The following is an 18,607-nucleotide window of genomic DNA, read 5'->3' as shown; positions in this document are numbered from 1 at the left end:
CTCAGGGATCCTCAGGTCGCCGTCTGCATCGCGGCTGGATCGATTGTCGGGCGAGGTAAGCGTAAGGCGTCCTACCTCTCCGCCATCTTGGCCACACCCCTGGGGAGATTCTTCTATTGAAATACCGCTGGAAAAAGTTACCAACTCCGCCAGCGGTATTTCTGAAAATCCTCCCAATTTAGAGTTTACCGCTAGCGCAGGTGGCATTTCTGGAATATGTCTGGAGATATTGCAGAAATACCACCTCTGCCGAGAGTAACCTAAAAAGGTGTTTTTTAAAACATTTGTCAGCCATTTCCACCATCACTGTGAATTTGGCAATGGTTTATCTACAGTAGTGGTAGATTTGTTTAACGCACCAGTCAGTTATGGACCTTTTCAGGCATTACATGCAAAAGTAGGTGAGAAGGGAACATCAGAGATACCCTTCTTTTCACCCCCCCTACCATGGCCCTTTGAAAATAAATGTTTAACTGTTTTGAAGTGAAGTGCCTGCACTTCCTTGAAAACATAAATAAATATAAAGGGTCACTATTACTTCCTCTCCATCACCAGATTCTAGGCAGCTGACGACCCTTTCAGTTCATTCTACTTCCATTAATTGAAATATGTAGTCAACTTTCCAAGAAAGTGCAACTTGGGGGCAAAATAAAAAGCAAGGTCTTGCCCAAGTGCAGACCCCATAGCTGCAATTACCAGCAAGACCACTACCACAACGTCTTTTTGTGCCTGGTAGAGAGTCAATGGTAAATAAAGGTGATCTACCGTCTACTTGTGCGCCACGGCAATGGAAGGGGATGAATGACCCTCTTCCATTACCAATGACCAGATGGGGAGGGGAGAATCTGAGGAAAATCTAAATAGTTTAATATTAATACATTTAGTTTAATACTTATGACGTGCCAAAGGCCTGTAGGCAAAAAGGCACACTCTGTCAATAGGACTCCTCTCAGTCAGGGACTCTGTTCAGAGCATCACTCTCCATAAAATAGTCAATTAGTCTTCACAGTCGTTTCATCAGTAAAATGTCAGCCATGCAGTCACTGGGAAACTGGTTCTCCCATGGAGACAACATGCTGCCACCTACTGCCAGACCCTGTCACTGCAGTGCAGAGCCACCCAACCAATGAACTATCAGCATGATGTCATGCCAGCAGCTACTCATTTGAAAGCCTAACCCCTTAGATTCCAGGAAGCTTTACTGGCCACGAAAAGCAGCTTCTGATGCTTGTTAATCTGCCTAGAATCACATGCTGTGCAAATAGTTCAACATCCAGTGGTCACAGCAGAGTATTGCATCTTGTCTTTATGTCGACATGGGCGTGCTTGTAACACTATCCCTACATGACGTGTAGTGTACCCAAAATCCCTCACGCGTCGATGTCCCTCAGATTGTTTTTTTCCGGCCAGCATACTGGTTGCCTTAAGTGGGGTTCGTCAGAGACGCTGCCTATTGTCCCTTCGACCTTTGGTCGAATAGTTTATAATAGATAGTTAAGATCACCCTATCCGTCCCTTATTTCCACAGCTGTTCCAGATCTCTGCCGGAAACCTAAACCAACAGGCCTTCGACGGACGGTGATCCAGTCTGCGCTGCCGACCACGTGGCCGGGACTTCCAGCCGGCCTACACAGTAGAGAGAGTGGGGTCAGGGTGGACATTTTTGTACAATCTGAGAATGCCTTTCCCTTTCCTCGCTCGTTTCTCTTTGGTCTTCGTCACTCTACCTATCTTCAGCTATGGAGAGGACTCCATTTTGGTTTTGCCCCATTTGAAAAGGCAAATTTCCTTGGAGAGATAAGCATAAATGGTGTAACCTTTGCTTGTCCCTCGATCACAACAAAAAGTTGGTTGCACGGCTTGCAAGCTCCTCTGTCCTAAAACTTTGAAGGAGCGCCGAGTCAAGCTGTGGCCTACGGGATGTCGAAGGCCGAGTCATCTCCTGCTGCTGCAACCACCGAATGTGACGATGGCAATAGTGACGAACATACCTCTGAACCGGAGGTCGTTGACCTTTCGTCGGAGCGCTCCCGCTCCGCATAGTCTGTCCCCGACCCCGCCAGGCACAGCTCAGGCACTGCTATGGGGAATATACACCTTGGCGACAAAGACGAACATTCAACCAAGTTGAAGAAGACCTCAGCATCAACGGGTACACCGAAAGTTCCGGCGGTACCCGCCAGCCGCCAAGATCGCCAGCCCTCCCCACAGCCGCATATGCACCTAGCGACCGGGCTCTCAAAGACAAAGGGCGCTATTTCTAATATTCCAGGTTCTGTCGAGATGCATCACAAGAAGGCATCCAGTGACGACAGGGTTCCGGCTCCGTCAAAGCAGGCGTTCACCGAAGACAAGACCCCAGCACTGCTGAAAAAGGCATCTGCCGAGACCCCGGTTCTGCCGAAGAAGGCTCTGCCGAAACCTTCGTAATCGCAGGCCGAGGCTACGCGCCGCCCGTCTGCGGAGGACGTTGCCGATAGCATAGCAAGAATTATTTCCGCCGACTCTCATAAGCGGCAGTCAAGGGATTCGGTGAGGCCTAAGGAAAAGGCCAAGGTTCCGTTGAAATCCAAGGATAGCCTATGGGGAGTACCGGAACCCTCCGCAAAGTCGAAAGAGAAGCACAGGGACACGCCACCTCTGTCGGTCCCCCGGGAGGAGTTTTCGGAGGGCGAGGAAGTTATTTCTTCGCTGTTGAGACAGAAAATCTCGTCGTTTAACGGCAGAAGAGCGTTTAGAGGATCCCTTTCCACCTCTAGACACTTTTGGGTCTTCTGTTTGGACTAGGGAGAAGCTTGAAAATTGTATGGAGAGGCTTGACAGGTTTGTTACCCGTTCAGAGCAACCCACTCCAAGAAGACCACAGGATGAGAGCCCTTTGGACCCTGTAGCAAAATTCCCAAGACTCTTTGATCCCTCTCAGGAAGAGGATATGTAGACCTATGACCTCACTGAGGAAGAGATTCCTGCAGACACTCCGGATGAAGATCAGTTCATCAATCCTGAGGACATGCATGATCCGATAGAGGGGTGGGAAAAAACCAGGATATGGGTGACCCTCAGCCTTGGCAGTCTCCGGATCCCTCACCAGATCCTGATGCCCTGTGTTTGGATTCCCCCCGGATCACTCCCACTAGACAGCTCTCGCCAGTGGACGTTTAACGGCATGTTGCGCAAAGCAGCAGAACACTTCGCCACTGATGAAGCTGCCCCTGAAGCTGACTTTGTGGAGGATATTCTTAAAGAGAAGCCACCGGCCAGCCAGGGTATTCCTCTCCTCAACTTGATTAAAAAGCATCTGGCTCCCTCGTTATCAACACCTGCTCTCACAAGAGGTGTTAATCCGAGGATAGAAAAGCTTTTTTCGGCCTTCCCCCTCATGCCCCCTTTATATCAGAGGTCACTTCACCCGAGACACCCTGGTGGTGACCACTACAAGAAAGAGGGCAGGGGTTCCTTTGTCAACCGGCGAGGCACCCCCTGACAAAGAAGGTGAAAGGCTTTAAGCCCTTGGGAAGAGGGTCACGGCAGCAGCAGCTTTTTCTACACGCATCGCCAACAATACCACCTTGTTAGACAGCTACGCAGACGCTCAGTGGGCCTTGTTACAAGAAGGCCTACAGGAGGTTCCCGAACCACTATGAACTTGTCTCCTGGCCACAGTGACTGAGGACAGACCAGTGAACCAAAGTATACATAAGAACACTTTAGATTCCGCTGAAAGAGCGGATCGATCTCTTGCTCAGGGCACACTCCTAAAGAGACACACGTGACTAAGGAACTTTGGGTCACTTGTAAATAAACCAGAATCCAACCTGTTTGGAAGAGCGGTCGACGAGGCCCTCGAGACCACAAAAAAGGAGCATGATACCCTAAAGACGCTGGACCAAATTACACAAAGACCCTCCACAAGATGAGGATCTGGGTCCATATGGATTTTTCGTGGCCAATGCTTCCCTCAACAACAGTACACCTCTCCTCTCCACAGGGAACCAGTGGATACACCACCCCGTACCCATAGAGGGGTCAGCGTCGTGGGAAAGGAAGGGGCCGGAACTCTACCCCCAGAGGCTCCCCGGCATCAGGTTCAAAATGACCCGAAGATTCAGGTCCCCTCCCATGCCCCCCCAGTCGGGGGGCGGTTAACATCGTTCCTTCAGGCATGCAAGGGGATAGACCTCCATGAGCAAGGCGACTAACACCAGACCATCAGCGTATCCTTCTTCAGGAAGTCGAGACACTACAAGAAAAGGGAGCCATAGAGGTCGTACCTCTGTCACAGGTAAAATAAGGTATTTATTCAGTGTACTTCCTTGTACCCAAAAAGGATCTAACCATGCGCCCTGTATTAGATCTGCGCCCATCAAACAAATTTGTAAAGCCACTAAAGTTCTGCATGGTCACTCTGCAGGAAGAAATTTCCCTGCTCTCACAGGGGGATTACATGGCAACACTGGACATGAAAGATGCATACTTTCGTATTTCAATGTTGCGGCGCACAGAAAATACCTCAGATTTATGATACAAGACATGCACTATCAGTGCAAGGTACAACCCTTCAGCATAGCATCCGCGCCAAGGGTATTTACAAAGGTACTAGCGGTGGCAGCAGCACACCTGCACAGGCAATCCATCCCGGTCTATCCTTACCTCGACGACTGGCTCATAACAGGGGACTCTTACGAACTCAGAATCAGCCGGTCCGGAAACAGTGTCGGCGGATTTACTGCCACCATTGTTTCCGCACCGGCAGGTTCATAATGAGGCCCATCGTCTCCAATGTTTTTGCACAATGGGGCTTCCCAGAGATCAACTTGTTCGCAACCCTTGAGGACGCTCAATGCTAAGATTACGTCTCCAGGCACCCCAAGAACTGTTCCAAGGGGAACGGACTCTGGATAACATGTTCAGGGAAATTTGTTTACGCTTTTCTCCCCCGACTCCCCTACTCAACAAGATAGTGCACAAGATACGCCAGGAACCAGTCACGATGATACTGGTGGCCTCCATGTTGGCCCGCTAACCCTGGTTCGCTCATCTGATGGAGATGTTTCTATCTCCTCCAGTGAAAATGCCTTGCCCGTACAACATGTTGTCGCAAGACAAAGGAGAGACTCTTCACCCATGCCCGCTGATATTGAATTTAGCGGCCTGGCTCCTGAAGTCATAGAGTTTGGGCACCTATAACTCCCTCAAAGATGTATGGACAGGGAGGCAAGAAAACTTAACACTCGATATTGCTATTCCAGTAAGTGAAAACGGTTTGTCATCTGGTGCAACTCGATGAGGATTAACCCTATTAACTGCTCTCCCACAGATATTGTTTTGCTCCTAACTCATTTCCTTGACTCAGGCCTGGTTTTAACTCTAAAGGTTCACTTGGCTGCGCTTTCACCCTACACTACGTCACAACAGAAAGTGTTGTGGTGGAAGAAGTTATTGAGGCTTTCATGGAGGGAGTGAAATGAATTCACCCTCCCATATTTAACCAGGCTCCCGGATGGGACCTAAACGTGGTGTTGACTAGACTTATGGGGCCTCTTTTCGAGCCCAAGCATAGAGCGAGTCTTAAAGTTCTCACCTATAAGACTGCCTTTTTAATAGCTATTACCTCCATCAGGAGAGTAAGTGAACTACAAGCACTCTCAGTCCTAGACCCCTTTGTAACAGTTCACAGAGAGAAGGTGGTTCTATGCACTCAACCTAGGTATGCGCCTAAATTCATTTCTAAGTTCCATGTGAACCAATCCATAGAACTACCAATGTTCTTTCAAAACCCTTCAAGCATGGGAGAAAGAAGCCTGCACACACTTGATGTACGCAGAGCAGTCATGTTTTGGAAAGAACTCGACCACTAAGTAAAACTAATCAGTTTTTCGTTTCAGTGGCAGCAGGAAGGGAAGGAGATGCAGTCTTCAAATCCACTATCTCTAGGTGGATTGTCAAATGCATTACACTCTGCTACACTCTTTCTAAGAGAGAACTGCCCTTCAAGCCTAGAGCACATTCTACTTGAGGCACTTGGGCTTCCATAGCATTCATTGCAAATGTTCCCCTTGAGTCATTTGCAAAGCGGCAACCTGGAGTTGTGTACACACCTTTGCAAAACACTATTGCCTAGACACTAACTCTAGGTCTGATTCTCAGGTGGGACAGGCAGTACTAAGACCTCTTTTCACTACTCTTCCTTCTCACAACCCACCTCCAACTCCAGGTACTGCTCGCTAGTCTATGCACAGCATGTGATTCTAAGCAGATTAACAAGCATTACTTACCGTAAAACCATTTCTGATGATTGTATCTGCTTAGATTCACATGCGCCCACCCTTCTTTCCTGCTCGGATGGAAGGAACATAGACTTCTTACTACTTTCTCTCTTTTCTGTACTCACTCACGATAGTCATAAGGCTCCCTCACGGCTGAAATAATACAATCGGAGGCACCTCGACGCGTGAGGGATTTTGGGTACACTACACGTCACGTAGGGATAGTGTTACAGGCACGCCCATGTTGACGTCTCCTTTCGATTCTCGAAAGACAAGATGCATAACTCTACGGTGACCACTGGATGTCGAACTATATGCACAGCATGTGAATCTAAGCAGATAAAATCATCAGAAATGCTTTTACGGTAAGTAATGCATGTCATTCAGAGCCTCTAAAATGTAGGCACAGCTGTGATTATGGGGAAGTGGATTACACTTGCACAGTAGTAATATAACAGTATGACATGATACACAAGCACTACAGATATACCACGTTCATCTAATTATACATTTTATACACACGAATAGCTAGCCCCTCTTACATTACGACACATGCTAGCTTCTCCAGCATGGGGTCTGCCATGGATTCACATGCTCATGAATATTCCCCGTTGTCAAGCTGGGAATCCTCGGTAAAGAAAAATCAGTATCAATTTCGTGTCTGATCTGTCTTTCTTAGTAGTAACCAATCACTGGTCTCTGGGTCATACTGCCCCCAGCCAATGACTGCCCTCTCCCTAAGCCCCTCCCCTGGCAGCGATCCTCAGATTTTTACTGCATGTTCAAGTGTTGGGAGTCCTTGTGCTATAGCTCTCGAGCTTTTACTGCATTTTGTGATTTTTCAAAGAGTTTAATCTCATTTTTTCGGTCAATCGAGCCTTAAGCTCCACCATTGCTACTTCCGATCAACGGGGACCCGTTTCGGACTTTTCTACGCCCCTCAAGGCGAAGTTTTGTCGAGTTACGTTTCTTGAAGGATTCCAGAAGATCTGAGGCCTACCTCGTGGACAAGGCCCAGGACAAGGGGAGCTCGACGCCTAGATCCAAGCTGTTCAGGAACTGCCCTGGATGCGGTTTACAGAATGTTTTCAAGGAGGATGAGCATTCAAGATGTCTCTACTGCCTTCACGAAGACAAAACCCACGTGGAGAAGGACTGAGCGTTTTGCAAGAACTTGTCGAAATGGACTATGAGGGATCGTCAGATCCGCCTCGCCAGCTGGCTGGAGAAGGGCCCAGCAGGTGAGAAGAAGAAGAAGTCTGAGCGGTCTTCTAAGCCCTGTGAGGGCGCCTCGGCGACGGGGGTCCAACAGAAGGCAAAGTACCACAAGTCCGCGGGCACCGGGAGCGCCGAAGGGTCGGGCTCCTCGGCTGCCAGGCAGGGTGCACTTTCACCGACGCCATCAACCACGAGCCAACACTCTGGCTCAGGGAAGAGAAAATCCGAGAACCCGGGTAAGCTTCTGGAGAGGCCCCGGTCGATCTCAAAGGAATCATCCGAGGGGGAGCAAGGCGGTGACCCTCCGCCCAAGGTGAAGGCCTCAAGCGTGCCAAGGTGGTGAAGGCCTTGATTCACCCTGCTAAGGCCTCTATTGAGGGAGTCGTGGCAACCCTGGCGAAGCCTGTGAAGGCTACCCCAGTGGAGGCGACCTCGAGGCCCAGAGTTTCCCTGCCACCGCAGAGGGAATCCTCTTTTCAGCCCATCGATAAGACCCCCGTGAAGACTACAGTGGAAAAAGAGGGGGGGCGGTGGCCATCACAGACACGGATACAGCCTCTGAGAAGGAGCTGGTTGAAGTTGTGAAGGGCCTCACCAAGAGGTTTGAGGAGGTCCGGTCCCACGGGAGGAACCCTGAGGAGGCGGATGAAGAGAGCGACAGTGGTGCCGACGAGGCACCCGTGGAGGAGGAGCAACCATCACGCCCGTCGCAACCAGTGCCCGAGCCTCAGGACAACTCAGTGGCCATTCAAACCTTATGCACGGAGATAAGGACGAGGTTGCCTCTACCCACAACGGACGACCCAGCAGAACCGGGCCTGTTGGGAAGCCCTCCACACAAGCGGAGGAGAGTTAATTACCACCCCCCCACCCTTCCAGCCTTGCGGCCCATTCAGCCTTCATCTCCTTCCTCTGATCCTAGGGATGACACAGGGACAGATACGGCCACGATGGGGACGGATGACAATGGTGGTGACGACGGGATGGGCCTTCCATCACCACCCCCTCGGGCCTCCCCGCCCGACGAAATTGGCTCCTTCCACGCCATGATTGCCAGGGCATCCGAGCTTTTCCAGCTCTGCCCCAAAGAACAGAAGAAGGAAGGCTTCCTCTATCAATGGCATGAAGCCAAGAGGAAGACTGTCCTTGCGGTGCCGTTGCTTAGCAATATCCAGGACGAGGGACTTGCGCTCCTGAAGAACCCGTCCATGACGCCTGCCAAGAGGGATCGGTACGACAAGAAGTACCGGGTCCCCGATTCCGCCCCTTTGTGTCTTAGGGCACAGCCGACCCCGGATTCGGTCGTCTCAGCGAAGGCCAAGAAGAAAGCGGCGGGGGCGACAGCTTCAACTTGAACCTCCCCACCTGACGGCGAGGGAAATAAACTGGATGCCATGGGACGACGAGTCATCTCGTCTGCGGTGACAACAATTAAGGCGGCCAACGCCCTAGCGATTGTGGCCCACTACGACAGGGAGTTGTGGTACAAGATCGCTCCCTTGCCGGACTTTCTACCGGACGACAAGAGGGCGGAGGCCCTGGAGATCCTGCAGGAAGGTGAGGTGGCGTTGGACCACGCCATAACGGTTGCCACAGACATCGCTGACACCGGGTTCTGCCAGTTGGGCAACGGTGTTTGCCTTCGACGGCAGGGATGGCTCAAGGCAACAGATTTCCGCCAGGACGTGCAAACCAGAGTTTTAGACATGCCCTTCGACGGGAACAACCTGTTTGGAAAGACAGTGGATGAGTCACTTCAGGCCATCAAGACCGACACGAAGACGACTCGGGCTTTGGGAGTTTTGCAGCAATGACGGCCGCCCTTTCGGAACTCCGGAGGCAGACAGGGTGCCTCCAAGGGATCCGGCGGCGGCTCCTCATCATAACGCCAGGCGGCCCGCTCCTCGTCGCAGGAGGCCTACAGAGGACGCTGCAAGTCAGGAGGATCTCATCGTCGCCAAGGAGGCCAAGGCGGCAAGGCCGCCTCCACGCAGGACTGAACCGGCCATAGCGTCGGGCCCCCACCGGAGCACCCCGGTGGGAGGCCGGCTGGCGAAGTTCATCAGTGTGTGGGAGTTCATCTCCACTGACGGTTGGATGCCCTGGCCCACGGGCACACTCTCGAATTTCTAAAGAAGTGCCTCCGCATTCCTCCCGTGGCCAGGAAGGAAAATAACATCCCTCAACTGCTGTTAGAGGTAAGGGCGATGCTCAAGAAAGGTGTCATCGAGCTCGTCCCGAAGAGGCTCCGGGGCTCCGGAGTATACTCAAGATACTTCCTTGTCAGAAAGAAGACAGGTGGTTGGCGCCCCAACCTGGACCTGCGTTGGTTAAACAAATACATCAAGACCCAGAAGTTCAGGATGGTCACCCTCCAGCACGTGCTGGGACAGCTGGAGCAAGGCGACTTCCTATCGTCGCTGGACTTGGAGGATGCTTACTTCCACATCCCCATTCTAAAAGGACACCGAAAGTTTCTCAGGTTCGTAGTCCAAGGACGGCACTACCAATTCAAGGCCCTGCCATTCGGATTGAAGTCGGTGCCCAGGGTGTTTACCAAGTGCCTAGCACCGGTGGCGGCGCGGCTGCGCCTGCGGGGATCCACGTTTACCCCTACCTGGATGATTGGCTCATCCGTGCAAGGACAAGAGAACTCGCTGTCGAACGCACAGCGAAGACCGTACAACTGCTCACGGATCTGGTATTCTCCATCAACTACTCGAAGTCCTCCCTGGTTCTGTCGCAGGTCGCACTGTTTCTGGGAGCCAAGCTCGATACAGTGGCGCGATTGGCTTCTCCGTCGGAGGAGAGGACGAAGGCCATCTTGGGCAAGGTGCAGCGCCTGCTGGCCACGGACGTGGCTAGGGTGAGGTCCATCAAGCCCCTGCCCGGCATGATGTCCTCATGCATCGACCTGGTGCACCTGTGCAGGCTACGGATGCGTCCTCTACAAGAGTTCCTCGATGCCTGTTGGATGCAAGCGGCGGGAAGCTTCGAAGACAGGATCCTGCTCAATGAGGCCTTCCGCCAAACGGTTTGGGGTGGTGCACCCACGCGCATCTCGCGGTGGGCATGGACTTTCAGACCCCGGCACGTCAGGAGACGGTGATGACGGACACCTCCGTGGAGGGATGGGGAGGGCACACAGGAGATCTCCACGCAAGAGGCCTTTGGCTCCCAGAGGTGAAGTCACTCCACATCAAAATCCTGGAGCTCCTGGGCCCTCAAGTCGTTCCTTCCTTCCCTCAAGGGCAAGGTGGTGAGGGTCTTCACCGACAACACCACCACAATGTTCTGCATCCGGAAGCAGGGAGGCACCAGATCCCCAGCCCTATCCAAGGAGGCCCAGGATCTGTGGCACTGGCCCGTCGCCCAGGGGATGTTTCTGGTGCCCTTCCATCTGACAGGAATAAAGAACACCAACGACGACTCATTCAGCAGGGAGCTGCGCTCGGGCCACGAGTGGGAGCTGCGTCAGGATCAAGTGGATCGACTCTTCCAACGATGGGGCAAACCCCAGATCGACCTGTTTGCGACGGCGACAAACTCCAAGTCCCAGAGGTTCACCAGCTGGTTTCCCCAGCCGAGGAGCAGGGGCGATGCTTTCTCGTTCCCCTGGGACAGCCTGTTCCTGTATGCGTTCGCCCCGTTGCCGTTGCTGCTGCGACTCATCAACCAACTCAAGAGGTCCCGATGCAGGATGATCCTCGTCGCACTGGCGTGGGCGAGGCAGATCTGGTTCCCGGACCTTCTGGACTTGTCAGCGTCCCTCCCAGTCAAGCTGCCGACGGACGCGGATCTTCTCTCCAGAGAAGGTGACGCCATCATCCATCACGACCCGCGGTCACTGAGCTTGCAGGCCTGGCTCCTGCAGCACTAGAGTTTGGAGGGTACGATATCCGTCGGACTTCCACCTCAACAAGCCCTTGGTGTTGCCAGTTTTCTTCCTGTCGCCCTCGTCGCAGGCCGAGAGGACTTTACACTCGCTGGATGTAGCTAGAGCGCTGTTCTTCGTGGACCGCACAAAGAGTTTTCTGAAGACATCACAGTTGTTTGTGAACTTTGGACCTGTGAACTAAGGGAAGGCCCTCTTGAAGGCTTCCATTTCCAGATGGCTCTCCGGCTGCATCTGTCACCGGTTGGCAAACCGACCGTTGCCCGGGTGTCCGTTAGCCCATTCGACCAGAGCGATCGCTGCGACCACGGAGTTCCTATCTGGTGTGCCCCTGCTGGACATCTGCAGGGCTGCTACGTGGAGGTTGACGCACACCTTCACGAAGTTCTACTGCGTTGACCGGGATTCCAGGGAGGAGTCCAGGGTCGGCCAAGCAGTGCTGCGCAACCTGTTCGCCTGAAGGTGGGCCTGGTGAGGGGGTAATAGTTGCTTAATGTTGAGTTGATGTAATGCTTAATGTTGAGCTTTGCCACCTCCTGTGGTTGTGCATGTGTGTACTGCTATGTATTCTTATATTCATGAGCATGTGAATCCATGCCAGACCCCATGCTGGAGAAGGAACAAGTTACTTAACTGTAACTGTTGTTTTCCAGCATGGGTCTGGCATGGATTCTCATGCGAACCCTCCCTGCTTCCCCTCTGCGGCTCTTCACTTGGTCCTACTGCCACTTTACGTGCTACCAAATCTGAGGATGGTTGCCAGGGGAGGGGCTTAGGGAGAGGGCAGTCATTGGCTGGGGGCAGTATGACCCAGAGACCAGTGATTGGTTACTGCTAAGAAAGACAGATCAGAAACGAAACTGATACTGATTTTTTCTTTACCAAGGATTCCCAGCCTGACGACGGGGAATTTTCATGAGCATGTAAATCCATACCAGACCCATGCTGGAGAACAGTTACAGGTAAGTAACTTGTTCCATCCAAATCCATTGTTAAGGGTGGTGTAGAGGCAGTCCAAACCTAAGGAAAACCAAGTAAAAACTGCAGAAATATTTTTCATACTTCTGGGGAGTCTTACATTTCATGTTAGCAGAGAATTATGAAAGTCTATGCTCATAAGGATTCTGCATTTCCTGGGGGAAAATATTCTACCCCGCAGATTTGGACTGTCACTACTGATAGCTATTCATGATCATGTGTTTCATGTTTGTATCGTTTAGTACCTAATATGCTAGATAGATTCCACTGTTTGAAACCAAGATCAAATTTCTGATGCTAAAATACTCAAATCACCAAAATCACAAGAAACGGCACTACAATAAAGTATATCATTCAAAAGCACAATATGTATCTACAATAACCGGTCATTCATTTTGATTCTCCACAAAATCATGAAAGATATTTCAGTCATTTGCAGTTAACTTCAAAATAACGATCTTCTCAATTATAAAGTGCAAATATAGCAAGCATCGCAAGTGGAAAAAGGAAGTTGTGCAAGTTGTGCTTATCTGTATTTAAAACCATTTATTTTGGTTATTTGTCGATTTGTGCTCATGTTTTGATTTCCTTTGCTACAGAGTGATGGTCTTCCTGCCCTGGTGACTTTAAAAAAAGGTCTGGTAGCCTTAGCTAGACAGTGGATGAAATTCATTGTAGTGACACCAACTTTTAAAGCAGTACGCTTAAATAGACCAGTTCAACCACAGAAGGCACTGGTTCCTGCAGTACAAGAGGATGAAGATGCACCAGGCTTGGACAATGGAGCTGGATTGCACAGTGACACAAGTGCAGATGGAGTGGAGTATGAGTTTGATGCAGGTATTGCTTTATTTTGTACTCTTAAGTAAAGGATAGTTAGTCAATGTTTATGCTAATTATACAGTGTTGCCAACATTAAAATGGGGAAACTGCAGCAAGCTACTCATTGACGGCTACTGGGCCCTAATATGTGCATGACAGATGTGTAATGATCATACTCCAGCTCCTTACCAATTGGAAAAGATGTGGACCCTGCTCCAAAAGTAGTCTTCTAAATGCTCAAGGAATAACTAGGAGATGATTTATGAGCCCAGTAAGAAACAAAATGCAGGCACTGTGCCTTGTTCACACTTGAAACCTGCATCCTTTTGAAAATGTCACATGCACTTTCAAGACTTTGGAATATGATGTATTTAATGCACATTCTCATCTGTTTAAAGATTCCATGGTGCCAGGCATTGGACTGCCGAAACCTTTTCCACTGCAAAGCGCATCAGCAATATCTTGTATGTCCTTTAGTTTATTCCTTTGTCTCTTTCCAAGACTATTTCCACTGATAAGACACCTATTGGGGTACAATAGCCCATGTGTCAATGCACTCACAATTGAACATTCAACAATATCCTCCTACACTATAAGAGTATGTTTCATCATTGCAAGAAATAAAAAAAAGTCCTGTGGTGCGGGGAAATCCAACTTGTGAAAAACAACTTAATTTCTAATATCTGCATGCAGATCCTGTATGTTGAGTTGCATTGGTGCATGTTCCAAGGTTTTCTTTCCATTCTTTTTCTGCTGAATTGCCATTGCAACTGGACTTTTCAAACCCGCTCACAATAACATTTTCGGGGGAGGGGGGTGGTGAGGTGTTCTGCTCTCCCTTTTACAGACCCCTACATGTTTTGTTTTTGGTGATTAGGATCTCTGGCCTCCTTTTGTGGTCAGAAGGACTTCGCTGAAGTCCCCCCACTATGACCCTGTTTTAGCATATGAGTCGATGCTAGCCCATAAGTGCCCCATTTTGATCACCCAAAATTGGTTTTAGAGAGTAGGCTGGTGACAGCTGTAATTTCGTTTTGGCTTCACCAGAGGCAAAAGCCAGTTTACTGCATTAGTAGCCCAATCTACTTGATTGGTAGCCATTGGGGTGCTAATGCTCTTTTTTTCCATTTACTTTTTTATTGGCATTTATATCAAACAATGCACCACAAAACAAACACTCCGGCCACCTCCCAGGTCTTGAGTGATCTGCTCGGGTTCTGCCTATAGTTCAAGCCAGTCCTCCTTTTTCCTTCTAGTCTGACTTCTCTCCACTTGTCTGTCCATTGTATTCGATTTATTTCCCCTCTTCCCCTCTTGTTGATGCTGCCTTTCTTCCTCCCACTCCCTTCGTTTTGATTACATCTCTGTGTCTCTAGTGGGGGAGGCTTCTCAGACGAGCCCCAGGAGGTTCATCTTCCTAGGACATCATGCTCTCCTGGAGTTTTAGAAATTGCATCACCAAATCCCAGTACATGAGGAATTTCTGTTTTTCTACCCTGATTGCATATGTTATTCTTTCCATGGCTGCTAGGTTCCATATTTTACCCACCCATTCGTGTTCCGTGGGTGCCTCTTTTGATTTCCATTCGCAGGCTACTAGCAGGGCCCCGGCCATCACTAGAATTACATAAATTTTTCACTGAGCTTTCGTGGCCAGATTTTCTAGCTCTCCATCCAAACCCATAATTAACAGTCCCTTGCTTGCAGTCTCCGCCGTTCCTAGTATTCCTGTCATCGCCTCCTGAATCATCCCTCAAAACGGTTTGATTATCGGGCATTGCCACCATATGTGTTTTCAAGTTCCTTCCTCCCCACAGCCGCTCCAACATAACTTGGCCATTGTCCGGTAGAATTTGGACCGTCTACATGGTGGGAGGTGCCATTGTTATATCATTTTTATCCAGATTTCTTGAATTTGTAGTGAGTGCCAGTTTGGGTATGCTCGCCCAAAGGTTTTGCCACTGCTTGATATTAATCTCTTGTTCTACTTTAATCAGTCCGTATATTTCTCCCACTAGGTGCTTATCCCCAGAGATATAGTGGATACAAATTTCTCAAACTGGGTCAGCTTGCTTGTCACTGCTTCCTTTACTTTAGGGTTCTGGGCTGAGTGTCTCAACTGGGCATAATGGAATCTTTCCCCTTCATCTACACCAAAATCACCTTTACATTGGAGGAAGGATTTCATCTCCTCTCCTTCAAACAAGTCCCTTAGCACACAACATCCGCCATCCTGCCATTTGACGAACCCTGTCTTAGCCCACCCTAGCTTGAATTGCGGGTTCCTAAATATCAGAGTGAGGGGTGATGTGAACGCTGTGATTTTGAATCGCTTTACCACTTCATCCCATGTATACCCTACTAGGGATTACATTTCACTGCAGTAAATATTTTGGGGTCTGGCCTCCAGGGGTAGCCATAATACCTTATCTAGATCAGACCCCACCACCGCCCTATCCATGTCCCTCCATTTTCTACCTCTGTCATCCCTTGTCCAATCCCTTATAACTTTGATTTGTGCTGCACAGTAGTACGCTATGGGTTCAGGTTCTCCCATCCCCCGTCCACCTATTCCTAGGTTGCAGCATCAACGAGTGTGCAATTCTTGGTTTCTACTGCTCCCAAATAAAGGCCTGCGTATGTCTACATAATGTTCGTAAAAAAGACATTGGGACCCTTGCGGGAATTGCCATGAACGCATAAAGCAGTTTCGGCAGAATAGCTATTTTCAAGGTATTTATCGTAGCCATCCAGGATATGAATAGGGGGCATTCATGTCAGGAGCTCCTGACTCAAGACCGGGACGTTGACTATCGCATCAGCTCTAATTTCATTGCACCATTGTTCTTGCTTCACATGACGGGGTGACTTAATTATTTGTGGAATACATCCTTTGATGGCACCACTGGCTAGAATGACATGAATGTAACTGGAGTTTGCATCATTCTGTACCATGCGGATTGCCTCCACAATGTCTGACCAATGAGTTACAGAATCATTAGTGTGTAAACACAGCCTATGCTTACACTACAATACAGAAAAAACAAAAAAAGGGGAATACATCCTGCTATCAAGTCACCACTCACTGAATACACAGTGTAGATTTAGAGGCTCACCATCCTATCAAGAGGCAACACACACACTGGACAGTTGCACTCCGTCCTGATGCAGGTTGGCTAGAATATTGGGGCAAGGTGGTTTCCGCCCACAGTGAGCTACAACCGAAACACGTGTCGACAGAAACCCCCCCCCCTCCTCCCTGTAAAACTACAGAGGGCCACATCTAAAACACACAAGAGTGATGGACTTGATTTTTCGGAAAATTTGACTATATGTTTGGGGAAAATAAATACCCATATATGAAATATGCTTAGTATGAAGATGGTATGTATGGTATGTATGAGTTATGAATGAATGATGAGAGAATGAGGTTTATATGTTGAGCCTTTTTTAGTATGTAAAGCATCCATTAGTAAACACTATTTACCTGTGGTGTGTGAAATGAACATTGTATTTTGCTAAGATTTTGATAACTGAAGCAGAATCCTGTCATCTATTGGTCCACATTGTGTTTTTGTTTACTTACCTGGAGGACCATAGACATTGACCAGGGACCCTTATATTTATTTGATATTCATAGGGGGCTCCAACTGTGAAACATGTTTTTAATGACATCCTATAGGGGGGGATAATTAGCCCCGTAAAATTGGTTTATGCTCTATAAATTACCAGATTTTTTTTTTTTTTTGGGGGGGCCCATGAATATGGAAATCTGGATTTTATCTCCCCTTCCCTCCCCGATGGTATATGTAGACTCAGTATATCACATTTGCTTCTATTTTTAGCCTGGCCACCTTCCCAAACTGAGCCATAACCTTGTCTACTGCCCCTAGGGATTCCTCTGGGTTTGCTAGTGTTAGCAGCATGTTGTCTGCGAATGCTGCCACCTTATGGACGCTCCCGCCAAACGGGACCCCTTCTATGTCTTGGGTATTTCTAATCGTGCTCAGGACGATTCTAGGTGGATGGCATATACCTCGGTGGACAGAGGCAGCCCTGCTTTGTACCTCTGGATACTGCTACCGGGTCATAGAGGTCCCCATTTATAAGTAAGCGTAGGGAGGGGTTTTGGTAATTGACTGCTATTTTGGACATGAACGCCTCTCCAAATCCCATTTTGCGCATGTTAAGGAACAGAAACCGGCACTCACCCCTGTTAAAGGCTTTTTCTGCATCCAAGTTCGCAGTACGCGCTTTGTTCACCTCCTCTATGATGTGGGCTATTCTCCTGGTGTTTTCATGAGTCATGTCTAACGTGTATAAAGCCCAATTGGTCTGGGTCTACCAGCCCAGAGAGGAGAGGTTCTAGGCGACTTGCCAGGATTTTAATATATATTTTGGCATCTAAGTTAATGAGTGCAATTGGACTGTATGAACCGCAGGCCGTAGGATCCTATCCTGGCTTAGGCAGTAGCACCACTTTCGCTTCTTCCATTGAGGGCGTTATCCCCCCCACCCCTCCCGAATGTATTGTACAAGGTGGTCAGGCCAGGAGCCAGGACCTCCTTGCAAGTCTTGTAGAAGTCCAACGTGAAACCGTCGGGCCCAGAGCTTTATCGGGCGGGGGGAGTGCGGTGATTGCTTTTCACACCTCTTCTCTAGTTATCTCTTCCTCTAATTCCTCCCCTTCTTGCGCCTTTATCCCAGGTAAATTGCATTTTGCCAGGTATTCCGCCTGGCGCCCCTCCTCTGGGTCTTCTATTTTATATACTTCCCCATAGAACTTCATAAATTCCCTCTTGATAGATTTTAGGTCTGTTCTCTCATCCCCCCATGGCGTCTTAATTTTCAAGATAGTTCTTTCTTTTTCCTCCTTCCTTAACATTCCTGCCAAGAGTCTATCCGCTTTATTCGCCTTAATGTAATATTTCTGCTTGATGTGCATAAGTGACCTCTCTACTCTGCTTGTTTGTAATGTTTCAATTTGGCCTCTGATTGCCCTATACTCCTTTCCTGTCTTCCCTGTGGGTCTTGTCGCCATTTTTAGCACAATTCCCTGGGTTGTTCGACTGTTGTATTCGGTTGTAGCCCCTTATTCTCATTCTATGTTTGTCTTTCTCTTGTATATGTGTTTCCTGCAAGGCAATTAGATCTGGGCTCTCCCTTGCCAGGAAGTGGTCCGGTGTTTTCCTCTTATTTGGTCAGTTGAGCCCCTTGATATTCAGGGAAACCATTTTTAGAGACCTTTCCTTAGCCCTTGCCTGCGGGTAGTCTGAGTGCTCACCTTACTTGGCAGGCGTAATTGTTCAGCTCCAGACCTGGTTCCCCCCGAAACCCCCCTCTCACTTCCCTACCCACCCCTTTGCTGGGGTGGCTGAACTGGCCTCTAGCCCCTCCCGAATCTTCTCCTTGGGGTTGAGTCCCTTTC

General features: G+C 49.3%; 1 protein-coding gene across 11 annotated transcripts in view; it reads left to right on the top strand.

Moving 5' to 3' along the window:
- The window catches only part of BLTP1 (bridge-like lipid transfer protein family member 1), a 2,946,455-nt gene that overhangs the window by 1,465,007 nt on the left and 1,462,841 nt on the right, over positions 1 to 18,607 (top strand). For all 11 annotated transcript variants that reach the window (XM_069631149.1, XM_069631145.1, XM_069631146.1 and 8 more), the window contains exon 40: positions 12,957 to 13,197. In XM_069631149.1, the coding sequence (XP_069487250.1) occupies positions 12,957 to 13,197 (241 nt within the window). The remainder of the gene's footprint in view (positions 1 to 12,956; positions 13,198 to 18,607) is intronic.

Source organism: Ambystoma mexicanum, chromosome 6q (assembly GCF_040938575.1).
Source record: "Ambystoma mexicanum isolate Mex_15411 chromosome 6q, UKY_AmexF1_1, whole genome shotgun sequence".
Classification (NCBI taxonomy): domain Eukaryota; kingdom Metazoa; phylum Chordata; class Amphibia; order Caudata; family Ambystomatidae; genus Ambystoma; species Ambystoma mexicanum.
This window is presented reverse-complemented; position numbering and strand designations above follow the sequence as displayed.